Source organism: Poecile atricapillus, chromosome 5, assembly GCF_030490865.1.
Source record: "Poecile atricapillus isolate bPoeAtr1 chromosome 5, bPoeAtr1.hap1, whole genome shotgun sequence".
NCBI classification, from domain to species: domain Eukaryota; kingdom Metazoa; phylum Chordata; class Aves; order Passeriformes; family Paridae; genus Poecile; species Poecile atricapillus.
The window spans coordinates 38,782,600-38,800,332 of NC_081253.1; the positions used below are offsets into that span (position 1 = coordinate 38,782,600).

Here is a 17,733-nt window from a genome sequence, read left to right on the forward strand (position 1 = left end):
AGCTGCTGAGACACCAGGCAGGTGATGGCCTGCAGTCAGCACTAACTGGCAGCTCCATCTTAGTCAGAGTGGGGCGACGCTGTCTCCACATCCATCAATCCATAATCCCCCAAAACGCGCTCCCCGCCTCGATTCTCATCCCTTTTCGTCCCCGGGTTACCGCTCCGCTACGGCGCCACCCAAGTGTTAATTTGACTACTCAAGGCCATTGACCATTATCTACAGGACTAAATAAACTGTTAAAATATCAGGGGAAAATCAGAAAAGCTGCATTGACTGAAGATGACACCAAACATTACTTGACAGCCCCACAAAATGAATCGCCTTGAGTAAGAAAGGAACGATGCGCCACGACACAGAATAATGTAAAGTAAAATTACTTTAGTTCTGCTCTTAATACAGCAGCTCTGTTTACAACAGCAGAAATTAATTTAACCAATTAACTGAGCAGAAGCCTTTCAGACATGCAAATTGAGCGAATGGGTATGATCGTGTTTTCTAAACAGGCCTACTGAAAAGAGACACCGCTGTTTTGGGGGCTTCTTTGGATTCTGAACGCCAGCAGTCGTTGAATTTACAGCTGTGCATCATGATGATGGTCCTCAAAGCTGGAGAAGTCACAAGCTGAACCCTGGCTATGTGCTGGCTTCACCTTGATGCCTATGTCCAAGCTGGCCCTGAGCACTTCCAGGGATCCAGGGGCAGCCACAGCTTCTCTGGGCAACCTGGGCCTCCCCACCCTCCCAGGGAGCAATTCCTTCCCAATATCCAATCTGAATCCACTTTCCTTCAGCTTAAAGCCACTCCCTCTTGACCTATGCATGGCTGTGCTCTAGAGCCATCCTTAAGCTAGAGATATGGCTCAGATTATCAAAAACAGAGATATAAAAAACGTTCTGGAGTTTGAGGGTTTTCAAATAACACCAGAGTGGTGGATAGGGAGAAAGCCCTTCACTGGGGTTGTAGTTTTATATTGGGCAAAGGGGTTTCCAAGTCCACACTGAAACCACTCACCTGGGGATAAGCCATGTGTCACAACACTAAAATGTAAGAAAATATCTGCTCCTTCCTTGAGGTCTCCCCATGTTTCTTCCATCTGTCCCACTGCCACCCTTTTCCAAGGCACCACATGTGAAATGAGAGACTCTCTGAGAGCAGTGACTTTCCAAGGCTAAAATGGTACACAGGTATGAATATCACACCTTCTTCTTTTTCAGCTATTCCAATCTCTCCAAAGCCTGCTTTTCCTTCACTAGGAACAGGTCCAGGCTTGGAATCCTCCCCAGGTCTGTGCCTGGTTTCCACTAAGAGATGATGAGCTTCTAACCTATCCCTGGAAGTGTCCCAGGCCAGGTTGGATGGGGCTGTGAACAGCCTGGGATAGTGGAAGATGTCCCTGCCCATGGCAAGGAGGTGGAACGAGATGAATTTCAAGGTCCTTTCCAACCCAAACCATTCTGGGATTCTGTAAAAAACACCTTCATTTTGTGGCAGTTTCCCCCCACTGCTCAATCGGACGTAACACTCCTAAGGCTCCACTTACTGAGCTTGAAATAGTGTTTCCTGATCTGAGGCGTAATAAAAATTATTATGGAAAAAGAAGTTTATGGTTGCACCTCTGGATGACATTTTAAAGACCGTGTGCAGCGTATTTTTTGAAAGACAATTCCAATTTTGTGAGCTGACCTACTGGACCCACAAAACCTATTGTTCACCCTCAGCAACAACCAAATCCTCTTCCCCCCAAACCAAGAGCAGCCCGGGAAATTGGATGGAGCCCTGACTTTTGTGCCTCTCTGTGGCAGTCAGACATTTTTATTGCAAAACGCCGTCTGGAAAAGATGCAAAACAAAATTGCTAAACTGCAAAAAGAATAAAAGGGTGGGGGTAGAAGAAGAAGAAAAAAAAAAACAAAAGGCCCCCTTCCCTTTGCTTATTGAGTTCAAAGGCATAACATGCAGCACCCTGCAGCAAATGGGAAGCTACACTAATTTTAAAGCCATAAAACGCTATAAAGTGCCCTGCGGGGCAGGACTACACTGGAGCTAGTTGCACCTAAATAAGCCATGGTTCATTTACTTCGCAGCTTAGCCTAATGTAATCATCAGCAGATTCCTAGCCTAGAGTTGTAACAGGCACGGAGCCGCTGCCGCCGAGGCGACACTCCCAGCCATGGAGGGGCCGCCGCCACATCGCTGTTGATTAGAAAATTTTTCAGTTTTGACAAGCCCTTAATGAACATAAATCGCTCCTTGATTGGTTTCCGTGTGGGGCCACAGGCACACCTAAGAAGAAACAACAATGAGAGAAAAAAAAAGTCTCCCCAACTCCTCGCCCTCGCTGCTTTTCCCAGGAAGAGCCTGAGCTGTGGACGGACCGTGGGGATATGAGCCACGGTGGAATATATTCATCAAATGGTCCTGGGGAATTAGCTGTCCCCCCCTTGTCACAAATAAACACTGCCATGATATCATTCAGCTTCATAATACATAGTTAATCCTAAGGAAAGCCATGAAATGGTAATTTCTGAGGAGCACAGAAGAGCGGGAACCTATTCTGGAAAACACTGATCACCCTAAAGTGCTCTGTCCTGACAGAAGGGAGGTCATCATCAATCTGTTTGGCTGGGAATTCACACTGGGAATCAAGAACATTAAATTTCAGTAATAAAAAGCACTGGCTGTATCTACACACTGGAGTTAATTGGCTCCATCGGTGTTGCAGGAGCAGGGGAGGAAGTCAGGGTAAGACTTGGAACACAACAGCAACAAAATGTTGGTCCTTTTGTAAATGGATCCCTTATTTGCACAAAATTTTAAGAAAACTCTTCCCTTTGCACTTCAGTTCTCATTCAGCCTTTGTAATGAGAGCTGCTGTAAAAGACAAACCAGAGTTTTATCATCCTGAGTAATTTATGAAGCATTTATACCCACAGCAGTTAGCTCGGCTGGACAGGAAGCTCTAATTTTATAAACCCCCCTGATTGATTAATTAATAGCTTGGCTTTTGCCTTTTAAATTGCAACTCATTCTGATCATCAGAATTTTCCTTGACTTTCTGAAGAAGGAGCAGACAGACACGACACTGGAATGTGTGTTTGCTCCAGCCTGTGCAGCTCTGCCAAAGCTCAGTTGTGTCTGCCACACTACTGAGTGTCAACTCCCTGGAGGGCACAGAGGCCTGGACAGATCCTTGTGGCTCCCTTCACACTCAGGATATTTATTCTGTGTTTCTATGATCTTCAGTTTTATATTTTTCTCCCAAACTTCACTCCATTACATCTTTCAGATTAAGAAAGTAAAGAAGTATTCCAGGAAGCTCAAAAGTGACTGAGTGATCTGTACAGCTACAGGACTTTATAAAAATCAGAAATTACTATATCATATTGAACTGTTCCCATAATTCATTTTTTTCTATCCTAACCAATGTTTTAGGCACGCTAGTGGATGAAATAATAACTACAATAAAAACTTCAGATTTATCCTCATCCATACTCAAATAAAAACAGGATTTGTTTTGAACACTGCTCTCTCAGGAGGGAGAGCTACATCACACGTGAAAAGTGACACAGAATCTCAGAATGGTTTGGGCTGGAACAGACCTTAAAGCCCATCCTTTTCCACCCCTGCCATGGACAGGGGCCTTCCACTATCCCAGGTTGCTCCAAACCCTCTCCAGCCCGGCCTTTTGTCAGTCCAAGTCTCTATTTGCCAAAGGCTGCTTTGAGGATTAGTTGTTGATAGGAAATGCCAGTTAAAAGGCCCTTCAGAGCCAGCCAATATCCAGCTTTACATTCCTTCAGAGCAAAATTGGGGGGGCCAATGGACATACACAATGGTATTTTAGAAATATATGAGCATGAATATTTCTATTAAAGCAACACAAACAACACACTCCAGAGCTATTGAACCACCTGAGGTAACACAACCCTGGAAATAAAGCTGAGCTGCAGCCGTGGCTGTGGGGGATATTCCCAACGGGAAGGGGAGCGCGGTTCCCTCGGCTGGAGCAGCACCAGGCTCTGGTTGCTGACTGGCCACACAGGACACCACACTGCTCTCAAGGGTGAGGGCAGATGGGATCCTGTGTTTGCAAGCAGGCTTTCTGCTTCCAAATAGTTCAGGAAAATCACAAGAGCTGGGAACAAAAATTTTAACTGCAGCTCTGAGAGAAACACTGGGACCTGAGTGAGTTGTGCATGGAGCCACAACACTTCCAGATACCAACACAGAGAACATTCTCAAAAGCCTCCTGCTTCTCACCACCTGCTTTTTCTGGAGGACAGGCCAAGCAGAGAAAGCTCATATGACACCTCAAGCCTTCAGGAATTTTATGGTGTTTGTAGGGTCTTCCCAGAGAATATGCCCATATAATGTATTTCTGAAGCTCTTGTGCCAAGTTTAGCTCAGTGTTGTATCTGACTCCTTACCAGGATGAAATGTTGCAATTTTTAAAAAGAAAAACCATCCAATATATTTGAGGATACAACAACACTGCTAAATGTTCATGTGGGCTGCTCACCCACAGCCAGCACTATATTTAAGGGACAATTTGGAACTGTGGCTACCATCAGATGAATTGAGCAAACCAGGTGAATCCACACCTCCCTCACAGAGATAAAGGCAGATATCCCCCCCCCAATCACATTTAGAAGCCCCAGGTCATCACACTGGAGCAGTGAAGATGAAGGTTAAAGGCTGCAGCAAGCAAACACCAACCTTGCTGTGTAACACGTGGGGCTTGTGTACCAGATGTGTTCTAGATGGGCATCGCACCTTCCTTCTCACGTATTTAAGAAGCTCTTCCTCCCCCATAAGGTGCCCTAGCACTGTGCTTTTATTTGAAATCAAACCTAGACCAAGCTAAACATAAAAGAGGAAAACTTCCCTTACCAGAAGAGAGCTGTTTTCAGCCTTTTTTCCCCCCCCTTTTCTTCTTTTCACAAATGAGGCGCAGCAATGGTGAAGATACAAGAGCAGAGAATGGACATCCACAGCTAAAGCTTTGTCATGCGCTGACCTGTGGCTCGCTGGCAACCCCGTGGCAGGCAGCCAGTGGTGAGCCAGCACCAGCTATTCATCAGGAGAAGGCTCAGATAAAGCAGTGCTGCCCAGCAGGTATCCTGGCGAATGCATTCCGGGAGCCCCTGCGCGGGGCATCCCGCCATTAAAAAGCCAGGAGATGCCTCGACAAATTCCCCCGGGGCCCTTTGGGGAGGCTGACACGGAATTTGCCGGCCAGAATTTTAGTGATCCACTCCATGCCTCTGCTCCAGAAGCCCAAGATGAATAGGGAGCTCTGGTGAACTTTGAAGCCTGCGGGTCAAAGTTCTCTCTCATTATCCCCAACCATTTTCTATCGGCGGAGCTCCTCGGCATCCCAAGGGACGGGAAGGTTTGAGGCTCTTGAAAAAACCTGACATGACCAAGTCAGGAAACAGTAGGGTGCTTATGTACATATGTTTTTCTTCCCCCGTTTTCCTCTCCCCTCACTTTCTTGAAAAGAAAGAAACGAGAGGGATTTCTCTATTGTGTCAAACACCAAGCTGGTGGCTCCAGGAGTCGCTGATGCAGCTGGCACAATGCGGCGCTCATTTCAGCACACTGCGCTGCCAAACACGCCTGACCCTCCCAGGGACACCTCCTCTGCAAGGAAGGGCCTCATTGGATTTTCCCCTCCCCACCCCAAAACCTTTCATTCTGTAGGCAATGTTTTCACGGAGGATGTCAGGGCTGGATTCTGCAGTACCTGTTTTCTATGTTAAAACCATTGCTTCGTGCCTGAGCTGCCACTGAACGCATCTGGCAGAGACAATTGATCCAACTTGTGGCCAAACCTCGAGCAATATTGAACACAGTGCTCACTATCAGCCACTAAACACTGTAATTGCTCCTTCCAACACAAGAACTTTCACTCTGACTCAAACCACAGGCTGGACAGACCAAATCATCTCCTAAATTTCCTTTTTCTGCCACCACTAGAGGCCAGCTGCCCACCTTTCACTGCAATTAAAAATTCACCCCAGAATTAAAACGGCAACATTTTGATTAGCTAAAATGACCTAGACATTTGAAACAATCTAAATCTGGTAAAAGCCAGGCTTTACACAAGTTTACAAAACTGATTTTAGATGGCTAACAAAAGCTCTTCACTGCTGCTTAATGGGACAGTTGGTAGGAATAAGGCTCTGATTTTTCAAAACAATGTAAGAAATTATCCCAGACAGCAATGCAAGCACAGCATTAAAAATCATCACTTTGGCTTAGTTGTGAAAAAAAAAAAAGGAACAAAAAATTACTAATAAACAAAACCAGCAAAACCAAAACATGGTATTCTGTTTGGGGGAAGAAGCTCTCAGCTGGAAATCCCCAAAAGGAAATTGTCCCATTCCTGCCAAGGAAGTTCAGTACAAAGTGTACTGGGAGTGTGAGTGACTGGAAATATCTGTGGTTCCCTCTGAACCCCTCCGATCCACGCAAGGAGGAAACAGAGACACCCAGCCCAGCACCTTCTTCTTGGGGTGGGGGGGCACGGTGGGGGACAGAGGGAAACAATTACAGGCTGGTAATTACTTCTTCTTTAAATGGATTCTCTCTAATCTCCGATGGATTTACCTCTAATCTCAAAGTAATTACGTGTAACCTCAATGGATTCTTACTCTGGGGGCGAAGCCGCAGCTCCGGGGGAGCCTGAAGAGGAGAAGTTTCTCCATTGTCTGCCAGAGCAATGAAAACCTCACACGTGCACGGCCCTGCCAGGAACAATAGAACATTTTCCAGCAGCCAGGAAGGGACCAGGACACACACAAGAGCCTCCTCCTTGCTTGATGACCAGCACAAAATAAGGCAGACTCAAGTGGCAGCTCCATGGGGGCACGCAGTATCTGTGCTCCCCTTCTGGGAGCAATACCAATACACAAATTTGGGTATTTCAGGGTTGCTTCACGGCAGAATTAGTCAAATTTAGAGGCACTAAAAGTGACCAAATTGGGCAGAAAGATGTGAACCACATCACACAAAGGAGCAGTGAAAACCCTGCTCCAGAACACAGGGGCTGAGGGACAAGGTTTCTGATGGGAAGCAGCAATGCCTTGAAGCTACTTGTCATCTAATTTACCACATAATTTTTAGAAGACGTGGACATCACATCAGAAACCAGAGCAGAGCATCATTATGGCAGGACCTGAGACTATAAAATCTTGTGTCAAGGCAGAGAAAAAGTGCTAATATTCCACAGACAGGGAACAGCAAGCGGGGCCAGACATGGATGTGGCACTTGGAGGTGTGCTTTAGTGCTGGCCTATAGCTGGGCTTGATGATCTTAGAATGCTTTCCAGCCTTAATGATTCTAGGGTTCCATCTCCTCAGACACCACCCCATCTAAGCAAAAGCTTCCTGCCAGTTCCAGGTGCAGGTCTATAAACCCCAGAATTTATAGAAAACGCATCAAAACCTTGATTTTCACTCCTTGATGTAAAAGTGCCCAGGAGCTCCAGATGCCACCAACAGGTTTAGAAACAATTGGCCCTAAAAACATTACAACATTACAAGTGGCAACCCTCTGATTTGCATACATGGGATGATGATAAAATACAAGATCAGATATTATATAAAGCCATATATATATATATATATATATATATATATATATGTGTGTGTGTAGATAGATATTTCTGTATATTTCTATATCTCATCTTTATCTCATCTATATCTATATCTCATATATAAATATATCTGTCTGTATAGATATATACATACCCTTGATTTATTTATTTAACCTTGGTAAGGATCACACCATGATTTCTGGGTTGGGCTACTCCTGAGTGGGATCTCTGTGCTCCTTCCAACCCCAAATCCACACTAGGAATTGTGCCACACACTCTCAGGGGCAGAGAGCACCCTTGGGACAGGGATAGATGCCTCAACATAGAAAAGTTGTATGGAACATATTTTAATGGCTAAGCCATTTCCAGAAAGCTGCTCAGAATTACTCCTGAATAAACCACAAGCCTTGCACACTGACAAAGACCTCTCCTCACTCTTTACTACCTCTAGGAAAATTTTCCTTGTAAAATGCTTGTTTCTTAACCCTGGGATCAACAACAAATCCATGAAAGAAATTAGCAGGAAAAAAAAAAAGCCTTAAACAGTTCCAGCAGCCTCTTGGGATGCAAGGAAGCCCCAGTCCCAGTGGATTCAGAGAACTGGAGTGCACTCAGACTTGCAGCAGGGACTTTTATTTCAGTTGATGATTCTTTGAGAGGGAGGGGAATGTAGAGAGAGAAAGAAAGAAGCTCCCCTATCACAGTGGTCTCACCAAAGGCACACTTGGCACTGCTTTGCAGGGCTGAGCATTCCAGAGCAGGGAGTACTCACGTGCAGGCTGGGATGGTAGGTCAGCACGCCGTTGTCACACAGAGTCACGTATTTCTTCTTCCACTCCTTGTTCAGGGACTTGCCACTCCGCTTTAGCAGCATCCCCTGGTGGGGGGAGAGAGACAGAAAAGGTCAAACCTTTTTTCTTCTGAAAATTTCTGCCCTCCAGACAACACCCAACTGCCCAAGACACAGAGAGAAAGAAGTGTTATTGCCAGCATTTTGAGAGAGGCTTTCTCCTGTGAGTTAAGCTCTTCATTCTGCCTCTCCCACAATGCACATTCCCTCCACTGGCTTTGTCCAATGGGTAGAAAACCCTCCTTTTTCATTGAATTCCACACCTCAGGAAAGCACATTTTAGTGTGACCCACATGGATTCCTATCTGATGAAGACACCATGCTCTGCATTTCCTTGCCCTCTAAAACAAATGATGAGCCCCAGGTTGAGGGAGGGTCCTGCTTGTGTTGTGTGGCCTCCCTCCAGCGTGCTCCTGGGGCTTCCTTGCCCACAGAAGAGCACACATCTGTGTTCTCATTCCCTCTGCACAAAGGTGACACCACCGTGGAAGCCACTCTTGGCTACTGATTCCAGCAAAAGAAACCCCAATCCCAGGCAAGAGTAGAAAAACAAAACCAGAACAAATATGAAGTGTTTCAAGTAAATCCTGGATAATTTAATGACAGAGATGTGACTGGAGAGGAAAGGAGCTGGGCAAAGTGAATCACCTTTCCACCATATTCAGTCAGGGATTAATGCCACCAATCACAGAATCCCAGAATGGTTTGGGTTGAAGGGACATTAAAATGCACCCAGTTCCAACCCCCTACCATGGGCAGGGACACCTTCCACTGTCCCAGGTTACTCCAAGCCCTGTCCAACCTGGCCTGGAACACTGCCAGGGATCCAGGGGCAGCCACAGCTTCTCATCAACAGCAAAGATTAAAAGTCATCATTGTGTTCCAACAGACAGACAGAGAGGAACTGCTACTGTACATTGACCTGTTCTCAGCTGCAAAACAGAATTTCACTTTGAAAAATAAAATACCACAAGCTCTAGAACACTCAAGGCAATAAATGAAGAACACACTTCCTTAGGAAATTTTAATTTCCAAACTCCAGCCAGTAGGCAGTTCCTAATGGATCCAGACAATATTATGGCTGTGCAAAGCCCTACTGGAATGTCCAGTGGAGATCCTATGGTCAGTACCTACCACAGGGACACACTGGTGTCACAGATCAAGCTCTGATCAAAGTGGACAAGTATCCATTTCAATAAATGACAACCAGGAATCCACCCCACACAAACTTCAGCTCCCTAATCCCTATAAAACAAGTTGTTTCCCTTCTCACTCTACAAGGCAATTAAAATAAAGGGAAAACAGAACATAGGAAGATGTCCTACTAAGCACAGTGCTTCCAACTCCTATGGAGTTGTTCTTGTTAAAAGTGGTTTAAACCTTGAAAATAAGTTCCACTGTTTATTTTCCCATTCAACCTGCAGCTTTATGAAGTGACCCTATCCCAAAGCCAGGAGGGGACATGGGTCAGCTCTACTCAAGTAGAAATCCTGCTCCAGGCCACACAGCTGGAATAGAACTTCAGAGGAGAACCTTTCCCAAATCCAACCCCCTCCACGGATGGGACCGTGAAGAAAAGCTCATGCTGGACACCTGAATGATCCAAACTCCCAACTTTCTGCCTGTCTGGGGGTCACATGTCTGTATTTTTTTGTGCTGCTCCTTGCTAGAACTCAAACTTTTTCAAGGAGAATGGGGCTTCTGAAACGCCTCCTCACAAAAGCTCCTGCTCATCCCAATTACCGCCTGCCAGCGCTTGGAGACGTTGTTTTCTTCTATTAAAAAATGAAAGCTTATTTCTGCCTTTGACTCTCCTGTTTGTCTATAGGAGGTGATCTGTCTCTTCACCTTTCCCATCTTTCATACCTCACCTGCAGCACAGCGCTGGAGTTTAGGGGGACCCAATTCTAGTTAGTGCTGTGCCGTGGGGATCAAAAATTACTGTTTCCTTGCACTGGTTTGTTCTTCAGACCTTCTAATGGGGAAAAAGCAGTAAGGATCACAATGGTGATTTTTTTTTTTCCCTCTGCCTTTTTTTTTTTTCAGCTTTTACTGGCTTCAAAACCAGTAAAATGTATATATTTCATAACCTTTTAACTGCCCCTTTGCTGTACAGAAAACATGTCATTACTTACATAATTTTCAATTCATGCCAATTATAATCTCAATAAATAGTAAATGTCTACCATGGTCGTGATTTTTACTACTTACTTCTGCTACTATCTAAGTATGAATTATGACATTCTAGTTTTGGATCTAAATAAAGAAAATTATTCAAAATGAGATTTTACCATGTTTTTAAAGCAGAACTCTGTGTTTTGATGCAAAAAAACCAAACAAAAACCAACCTGCCCAGCTCAGAACTGAATACAGATGATGGACCTATTTCTGCCTAACTAACAAACCTGACTTCCCAATCCATTTTCTTCAGGCATTCCTTCAGCAAACAGAATCATTTTCACATTATGTGATAATTAAAAGTATCTTGAAGTACCTGGAGAGCAAACTGCTCTGAATACAAGGAGCTAACTTAAGGTGCTATAAAGCAAAGCAGCCCATACAAACCACAGTTTTTATCCCCAAGGCCGCCACTCTGTAGTAATTTTATACAATAGTCTGAAGAAATGGTTTTAGAATCAGAGTTTAGATCAGTTATAAATGCACTTTAATGTTAGCTACACTTAAGAATAATAAATGGCCCACAAATGACAGGAAATGTTACTTAAAAGAAAATAAAAAATAGAGCCCCTTGCTTCAGTCCCATTATGGCTACATTGGGGTCACATCAGATGCTGCGCCAGGGAAATGAGATCCAGGGGTTCCCACTGACCCCTGGTACCCCCAAGGCAATTCAGAGGCAGCTTGGGCACGTCCCCAGTCACTGCCAAACAGGTCCCCATGTGCACACAGTGCACTGGAAAAATCCCATGGAGTCCCCAAGCTATGGAGTAAGCGACTAAGACAATCTTCTATTCCAAATACCATTTTTTTTTGGTCTAAACAATCCCTGTCTCAAATCACTATGAGTTGGGCAATGCTATTTTCCTGAATTTGTATGAAATCTTTAACTTCCTACAGCCCCCCATGGGTAGTTGGGTGCAGCTGACCCAAAGCCTCCAGACTCAACAATAAGAATTTAACACCTCTGATTTCCACACAAACCGAGAAGAACTTCACACCTCAAATCGCCTTTTTTTTTTTACCACCTTCCCCCCAAAACTGCAACTCTGTGTTGTTTATGGGAGGAGTGGTGAGTGCTCCAGCTTGTGGTTTTAAGGAGTTGGAGGAAAAAGGCTCCAAGCGGAGTGCACAGAGCTCAGTCCCTGGGTTTTGCTGGAGGATCCACGGAGCCAACGGAGCCGGCTCTCCATTAGTAATGTGTGTGCTACGTCTACTCCCAGGAGGTCATTGCAAGCCAAAAGCAATGTTAAGTGTACAAGCTTTAAATAACTTACAAAGTTAATGTAATGAATGCAAGTGTGATCTGAAATCCATCACTCAGTGGCTTGCTGTAGCCTCAAGCTGTGATAAAACACCACTCATAAATTTATATTAAAACTCTGTTCGATAGCAATTATTTACCAACAAAGATTTATTGATTGCATTTGCTGTTAGGGACTGGGGCCCTAACTGAGTCAATCAGCTTAGGCTGCTGAGCTCCAGGGCACCTGGGGAAGTTACAGACTGCCAGCAGGCTCTGCAATCCCAACATTACCGTGGGAGCAGGAGCAGCTAATGAAAAGCCGCCAGCCTCGGATTGATTGGAGCTAAGGTGGAAAAAAACCAACACAGGCAGCACCAGTCAAGGGAGCAGGGCATGTAATACAGCCAGTTCATCTGAATACACTGCAACCAGCAAAATCTGCCTGCTCCATGTGCATTCCATGAGCTTGCCTGCTTTAAATAACAACTCAGTGGCAAAACAATAATCAATCTGTTCTATAGAAATATTTTAGGTTTTAAATAGCAAATTATCAGCATTTCAAAAAATGACCCCTTGAAGATGCTAGTGGTGCGTTGAAGATGCTGGCAGGTGAGAAGCCTTAAAAATGGTCTTTGAAGTCAGCAGAGCCAAGATTGGACCTTATGGAAAAGGAGATACAGTACCTACAAGGCAGGGGTTGGAATTAGATGAACTTCAGGATCCTATCCAACCCAAACCATTCCATGACTCCACTTTGGTTTCTATTTTCTTTCAGAAATTTACCCCACTGCCAAGGCTGAGGCGTGAACTTCTGCCAGCCTTTTGTTTCTTCCCCTCCCTAATTTTTAGCTGACCCCGTATTGTTTCCCTGATGCTGTTCTGACAGAACGAAACAGGTTACCTCACACTTCATCATTAACAACATAAATTCCTAATTTTCCACCCAGCTCTGTAGTTTCCACAGCCATGATTAGCAGCTAGCACTGCTAGGAATTTTCTACAGCTCCCGTGCATCCTGTTCAGAAAAAAAACAAACAACAACTCTCAGTCATGAAAAACCTCCTCCTTCAAACAACTCCAAAGACAGCCACTCAGGATCTCAAACTAATTGTTACATACAAATTCTGGTCAATAAAACACCCACTTCCTGTAAATTTATTAACCTGGAGAACAAATGCTGGTGAAATCCCCAAGAGTCAATGGCCAGCCAACTCTGTGCAGCCTGTCCAATAGCACTGGGACCACCTGATAATAAACAAGAGATTAATTCTTTAGTGATAAGTTTTTGCTTCCACAAGATTTAGTTTAACAGGTTTCTGGTGTTTCAGCCCATTCCAGCATATGGCAGACACCAGCTCAGTTTTACCTCCAAACAGTACCTGCAGGTCAAAGGAAATTGCTGGTCATGATGGAATCATTGACCCATAGTCAGAGAATCCCAGAATGGTTTGGGTTGGAAGGGATCCTACAGCTCACCTCATTCCATCCCCTGTCATGGGCAGGGACACTTTCCACTAGCCCAGGTGGTTCTCTCTTTAAACCTAAAATCCTCTAGGGAATAAACTGTTGAAGATTCCCAGTGTAGTGTGAATCCTTCCATAAAAATGTAACTTGTTTTCTCAATTCCCCAGACTTTTTTCCCCAGGAATTTAAGGGAATGCTGCTTTGTGTTCTGGTCAATGAGACATGAATCTGGTTTAAGTTTAAACATCTGGAGACCTGTAGCAAATTTCCCTCTCTTTTTTGATAGCTGAAGGGTGCTTATAAAAAAGAGGGAGAGGGATTTGAATACGGACCTGGAGGGACAGGACAAGGGGAATGGATTCCCACTACCAGAGGGAAATGGGAATAGATGGGATATTGGGAAGGAATTGCTCCCTGGCAGGGTGGGCAGGCCCTGGCACAGCTGAGGCTGCCCCTGGATCCCTGGAAGTGTCCAAGGCCAGGTTGGACAGGGCTTGGAGCAGCCTGGGATGGTGGGAGGTGTCCTTGCCCCTGGCAGGGGGTGGCATGAAATGAGCTTTAAGGCCCCTTCCAGCTCAAATAATTTTGGGATTCTATGACCTCATATAGTAGCAAAGCACAACTGGGGACTAACTGAACTACAAAACAAACAAAAAAAAGGGCTACAAGAGCCTGGAGTGGCTCTGAAGAGTTCTGAAAACAGAAGAGCTCAAACCTTCTCCAAGTTCAGTATCCAACAATAACATTACAATAAAAAATCCCCTAAACCCCTGTATGTTCTTACCACAGTTGTGCACATGGAAAACCCCTCCCACCTCCCTTAAAAACTGGCACAGCAGCAGCAGAGTTTTGCTAGAAAGATGCTCCCACATTGCAGAAACTATTCAAATCTATGTTCTGTGCCTTTAGGAGAAAACAAAATCAGAACATTGCACCCAATTCTCTCCTAACGTTTCCCACACACGAGGCAGTGACTGTGCAGCAGGTAATTACTCCATGAATGGTTACCTAATGCTGGGGCTGATCAGCCACGATTTCCATCTGAAGACAAAGAACAGAGAGGATCTAACACCTGACTTGAGGAGTAAAAGATAATGGCTTTGCTTAAACTTGAAGGACAATCAACCTGCAATTCGTTATTTGCCAAGCTCTTTGCACACAAGCTACGAAAGAAAATTAGAAAGATGTACTGAAGAAAAAAAAAAGCCAGTGCTGATTAAGCAAGCCTTACAGTTCATCACAGCACCAGCAATGAAGATTGCCACCTCCAGCAAAGGACAGCCACCAAATTCCTGCAAGGAGCAGCAGCACTACAGACAAAGTTAATGAGAAGAACAAACTTAGTGTTCGTTGTTAGTGCATCTTTATTTTTAATTGCAGAATCCCAGAATGGTTGGAAGGGAGCTTCAAGACCATCTCATTCCACCCCCTGTCATGGGCAGGGACAGCCTCTATGATCCCAGGCTGCTCCAAGCCCCATCCAACCTGGCCTTGATTACCAACTGCTCCAGTGTTTCAGCCTCTGGATCTCACCAACACAGCTGATGCTCAAGCTCCTCCAGCTGCTCTTGAGTTCTCCTTCAGTTGGCAGCTTTGGGACAGGGGCACTCTTCCCTTAGCCCTACTTTATGACTATTTTTAAAATGGGACTTTATGAAGTCAACAGCACATTCCAAACTCTACAGTTACAGCCACCACACATCCCTCCTGTGGAGCTGAACATTCAAGTGTGTTATGAAATGCAATCAGGTATTTAGGGACTGGCACAGCTTTCACTCTAGCCCCAGTTTACCTCACTGAGTAAACCACATTATTTTCCTGCCTTGCAGTAGTTTCTGCCTCTGGTGCCTTCTAAGACTAGTTCTGCTTACTCTGGGCTGCTAAAGAAACAGGAAGAAAAAAGAATCCCAGCCCTTAATAATCTCCAGTGGCTGGCTTATTAACCCCTTGGCACTGGCAGCTGTGGTTGCCCTGACACCAGTGAAATGCACTTCGATGCAAATCATTACCTTGGGCAAAGAAAAACAGCGCTGGGAAGCGGATCCAGTGCGAGCAAACACAACTGTGGGAAAGGCTCTGAGAGAGGGAACGTTCGGGAATGGCTGAAGGGTCAGGCATGAAAAGGAAGCAACAAAACATTGACTTCTCTCAAGAAACAAACAGTGTTGGGTGGCTGATGGAAAATAAGGAATCCTCATGGAGGCATCACCACTCCTAGGAAGAAGATCCGCTTTTCCTTCCAGGAGCGCTCCATTCCCCGATCCCTGAAATTCTCTTTATCATATTTTATATAAAGTAGGGATTTGGTTGGGGGAGAAAAGCCATGAAAAGCTTAAAACCCAATTTTAACTTTCTCTCCCGACACTATAGTGTTTCCATAGAAACATCAGGAAGACCACTTAAGAGCAGCTTTTTTTTTTTGTAGCCATGTTTGGCACCATACCCCTCCCCTGGACAACCTATTATTTCACAAATGGATGCTTTCTGCAGCCTGTTCTGTGCAGGCTCCGATGGAGGGGGGAAAGAAAAAGAACCCTGGATCTTTAACCAGTTCCCTTGTGGTCCCCTCCCTTTTTTGTTGGTAATATTTCTGTCATTCTGCCGGGGCTATATGGTACAAAGGGTTACACTTTAATTGAGCTGTCAGCATCTCCAACAATCCTATAAAACTCCGATTATGCACGGCGGGGTTAGTGACACACTTGTTATTGTGGATGCCCTATTTGCTAAACCCGAGCCCCCCCCCCACAGGTCACCTCACCCAGGCGACCTTCCTGTCATTAGCCTCGTCTATTCCTACCTCACCGCTGTGAAAATCACACAAGGAAAGGCTTCAAAGCCCTTGCCAGGACTGAATTCGACCAGGAGCTAATCACCCACAAATCCAGCTCAAATGGCAATAATTGGCTAAACTGCTCACCTCTCCAGAGCTCAGCAGTAATTTGGGATAATAAAGAAAAGAATTATTCAGCTAACTGCCCTGAAATGTATGCTTTGTGACCGACACACTTCACATTTTAATAATGATGGACACAAAATCCAATTTAATACAGCATCGGCTGAATAACAAACCCAAGAATACTGGCAGGGGAAAAAAAAAAAAAGGTGTGTGTGTGTTTCTTTTTTTTTCCTTAAACTGTGTTCCATGTTATTGTACAGAAAGGATTCACACTTCATGTCTGGAAATTTTTGGGACCAAAAAGGCCTTTGACAACCAACCTCAGAAACTCTGCTCCATAATGGGATTTTTAAATTTATGTTAATTTGGGGTTTTTTTAATCAAAAAAAGCGTCCTCCATGAAAAATAAATTTTGCTGAACAGTTATACCTCTGGTCCTCAAACTTTTGTAGGGATAGGAGAATAAATATACTGTTTGTTTTGTTTTTTTAATTCTGCAGTAGAAAGACACCTTTTTCATTATTCTAATAAACAATATTTCCCAGTTGTTCCATTTATCTACTTTTACACCTCATCCTCTGGTCAAGGACCATCAGCATCAATGACCCCACTACAGAAGGGTCTGCCAGGACACACTGAACTGGTTCAACACTGCAAAGATCACTGAAGCCCAGAATTGTTTGGCTTGGAAGGGACCTTAAACCTCATCTTGTGCCTGCCAGGGCAGTGACACCTTCCACTAGACCAGGGTGGGTGATCAGGGCCCATCAGGATGCTCCATCCACACACTGTGCTCCTTTTCCTCCAAATCTCTCCCAAGGCCAGGGCAAAGAAAGGAAAATAGATGAAATGGGCTTTCCTGGTGATATTCCTGAGATGTCCAACTCACCCAGAGGAATGGGAATGAAGGTGGTGATGGCCCTTCAGAGATGCACTTAATGGATGTTGGACACTGTCCTCTCATCATTACAGCAGAAAACAAATCAGGAACCTAACAAGGAAAAATTCCTTCCACACTGGATCCTGTTTCCTAGAGTTCATAAAATCATGTTTCACATTCTCAAAAAAAGCTGCAAAAAATGTAAATTCCATCTTCAACATGAGGGAAATACTTTAAGAAATGCAGAACATGCCAAGACACACAGGACAACTGCATGAAGAGACAGCTACAACCACATCCCTTTGCTACAATATGTGAGTAGTCATGGAGCTAAACAGCTGATAAAAATGATGATTTATCTACTGGTGCAGCAGAGACACATCTTTTTCAACAGCCCTTTTCAAAGCATGCACAACTGTCTGCTCTTTCTTCTTAATGAATCGATCTGCACTTTATCACCTAAAAACAAAATCATTTTGGCTTCCACTGGGAATACATAAAAACATTTATGAATTTTATGTAACATAAAAACCTGCAGGTAATTCACTCAAAAACCTTCTAGTCTTGGCCAAGGACCATGATTTGAGTCACACCGGGAGAAGATTTTTTACAG

At 44.5% G+C, this 17,733-nt stretch overlaps 1 protein-coding gene across 7 annotated transcripts in view; it reads right to left on the minus strand.

The window, feature by feature from the left end:
* Positions 1-17,733, minus strand: part of AGAP1 (ArfGAP with GTPase domain, ankyrin repeat and PH domain 1) — a 308,994-nt gene that overhangs the window by 114,290 nt on the left and 176,971 nt on the right. For all 7 annotated transcript variants that reach the window (XM_058839370.1, XM_058839369.1, XM_058839368.1 and 4 more), the window contains one exon: positions 8,376-8,480. In XM_058839370.1, the coding sequence (XP_058695353.1) occupies positions 8,376-8,480 (105 nt within the window). The remainder of the gene's footprint in view (positions 1-8,375; positions 8,481-17,733) is intronic.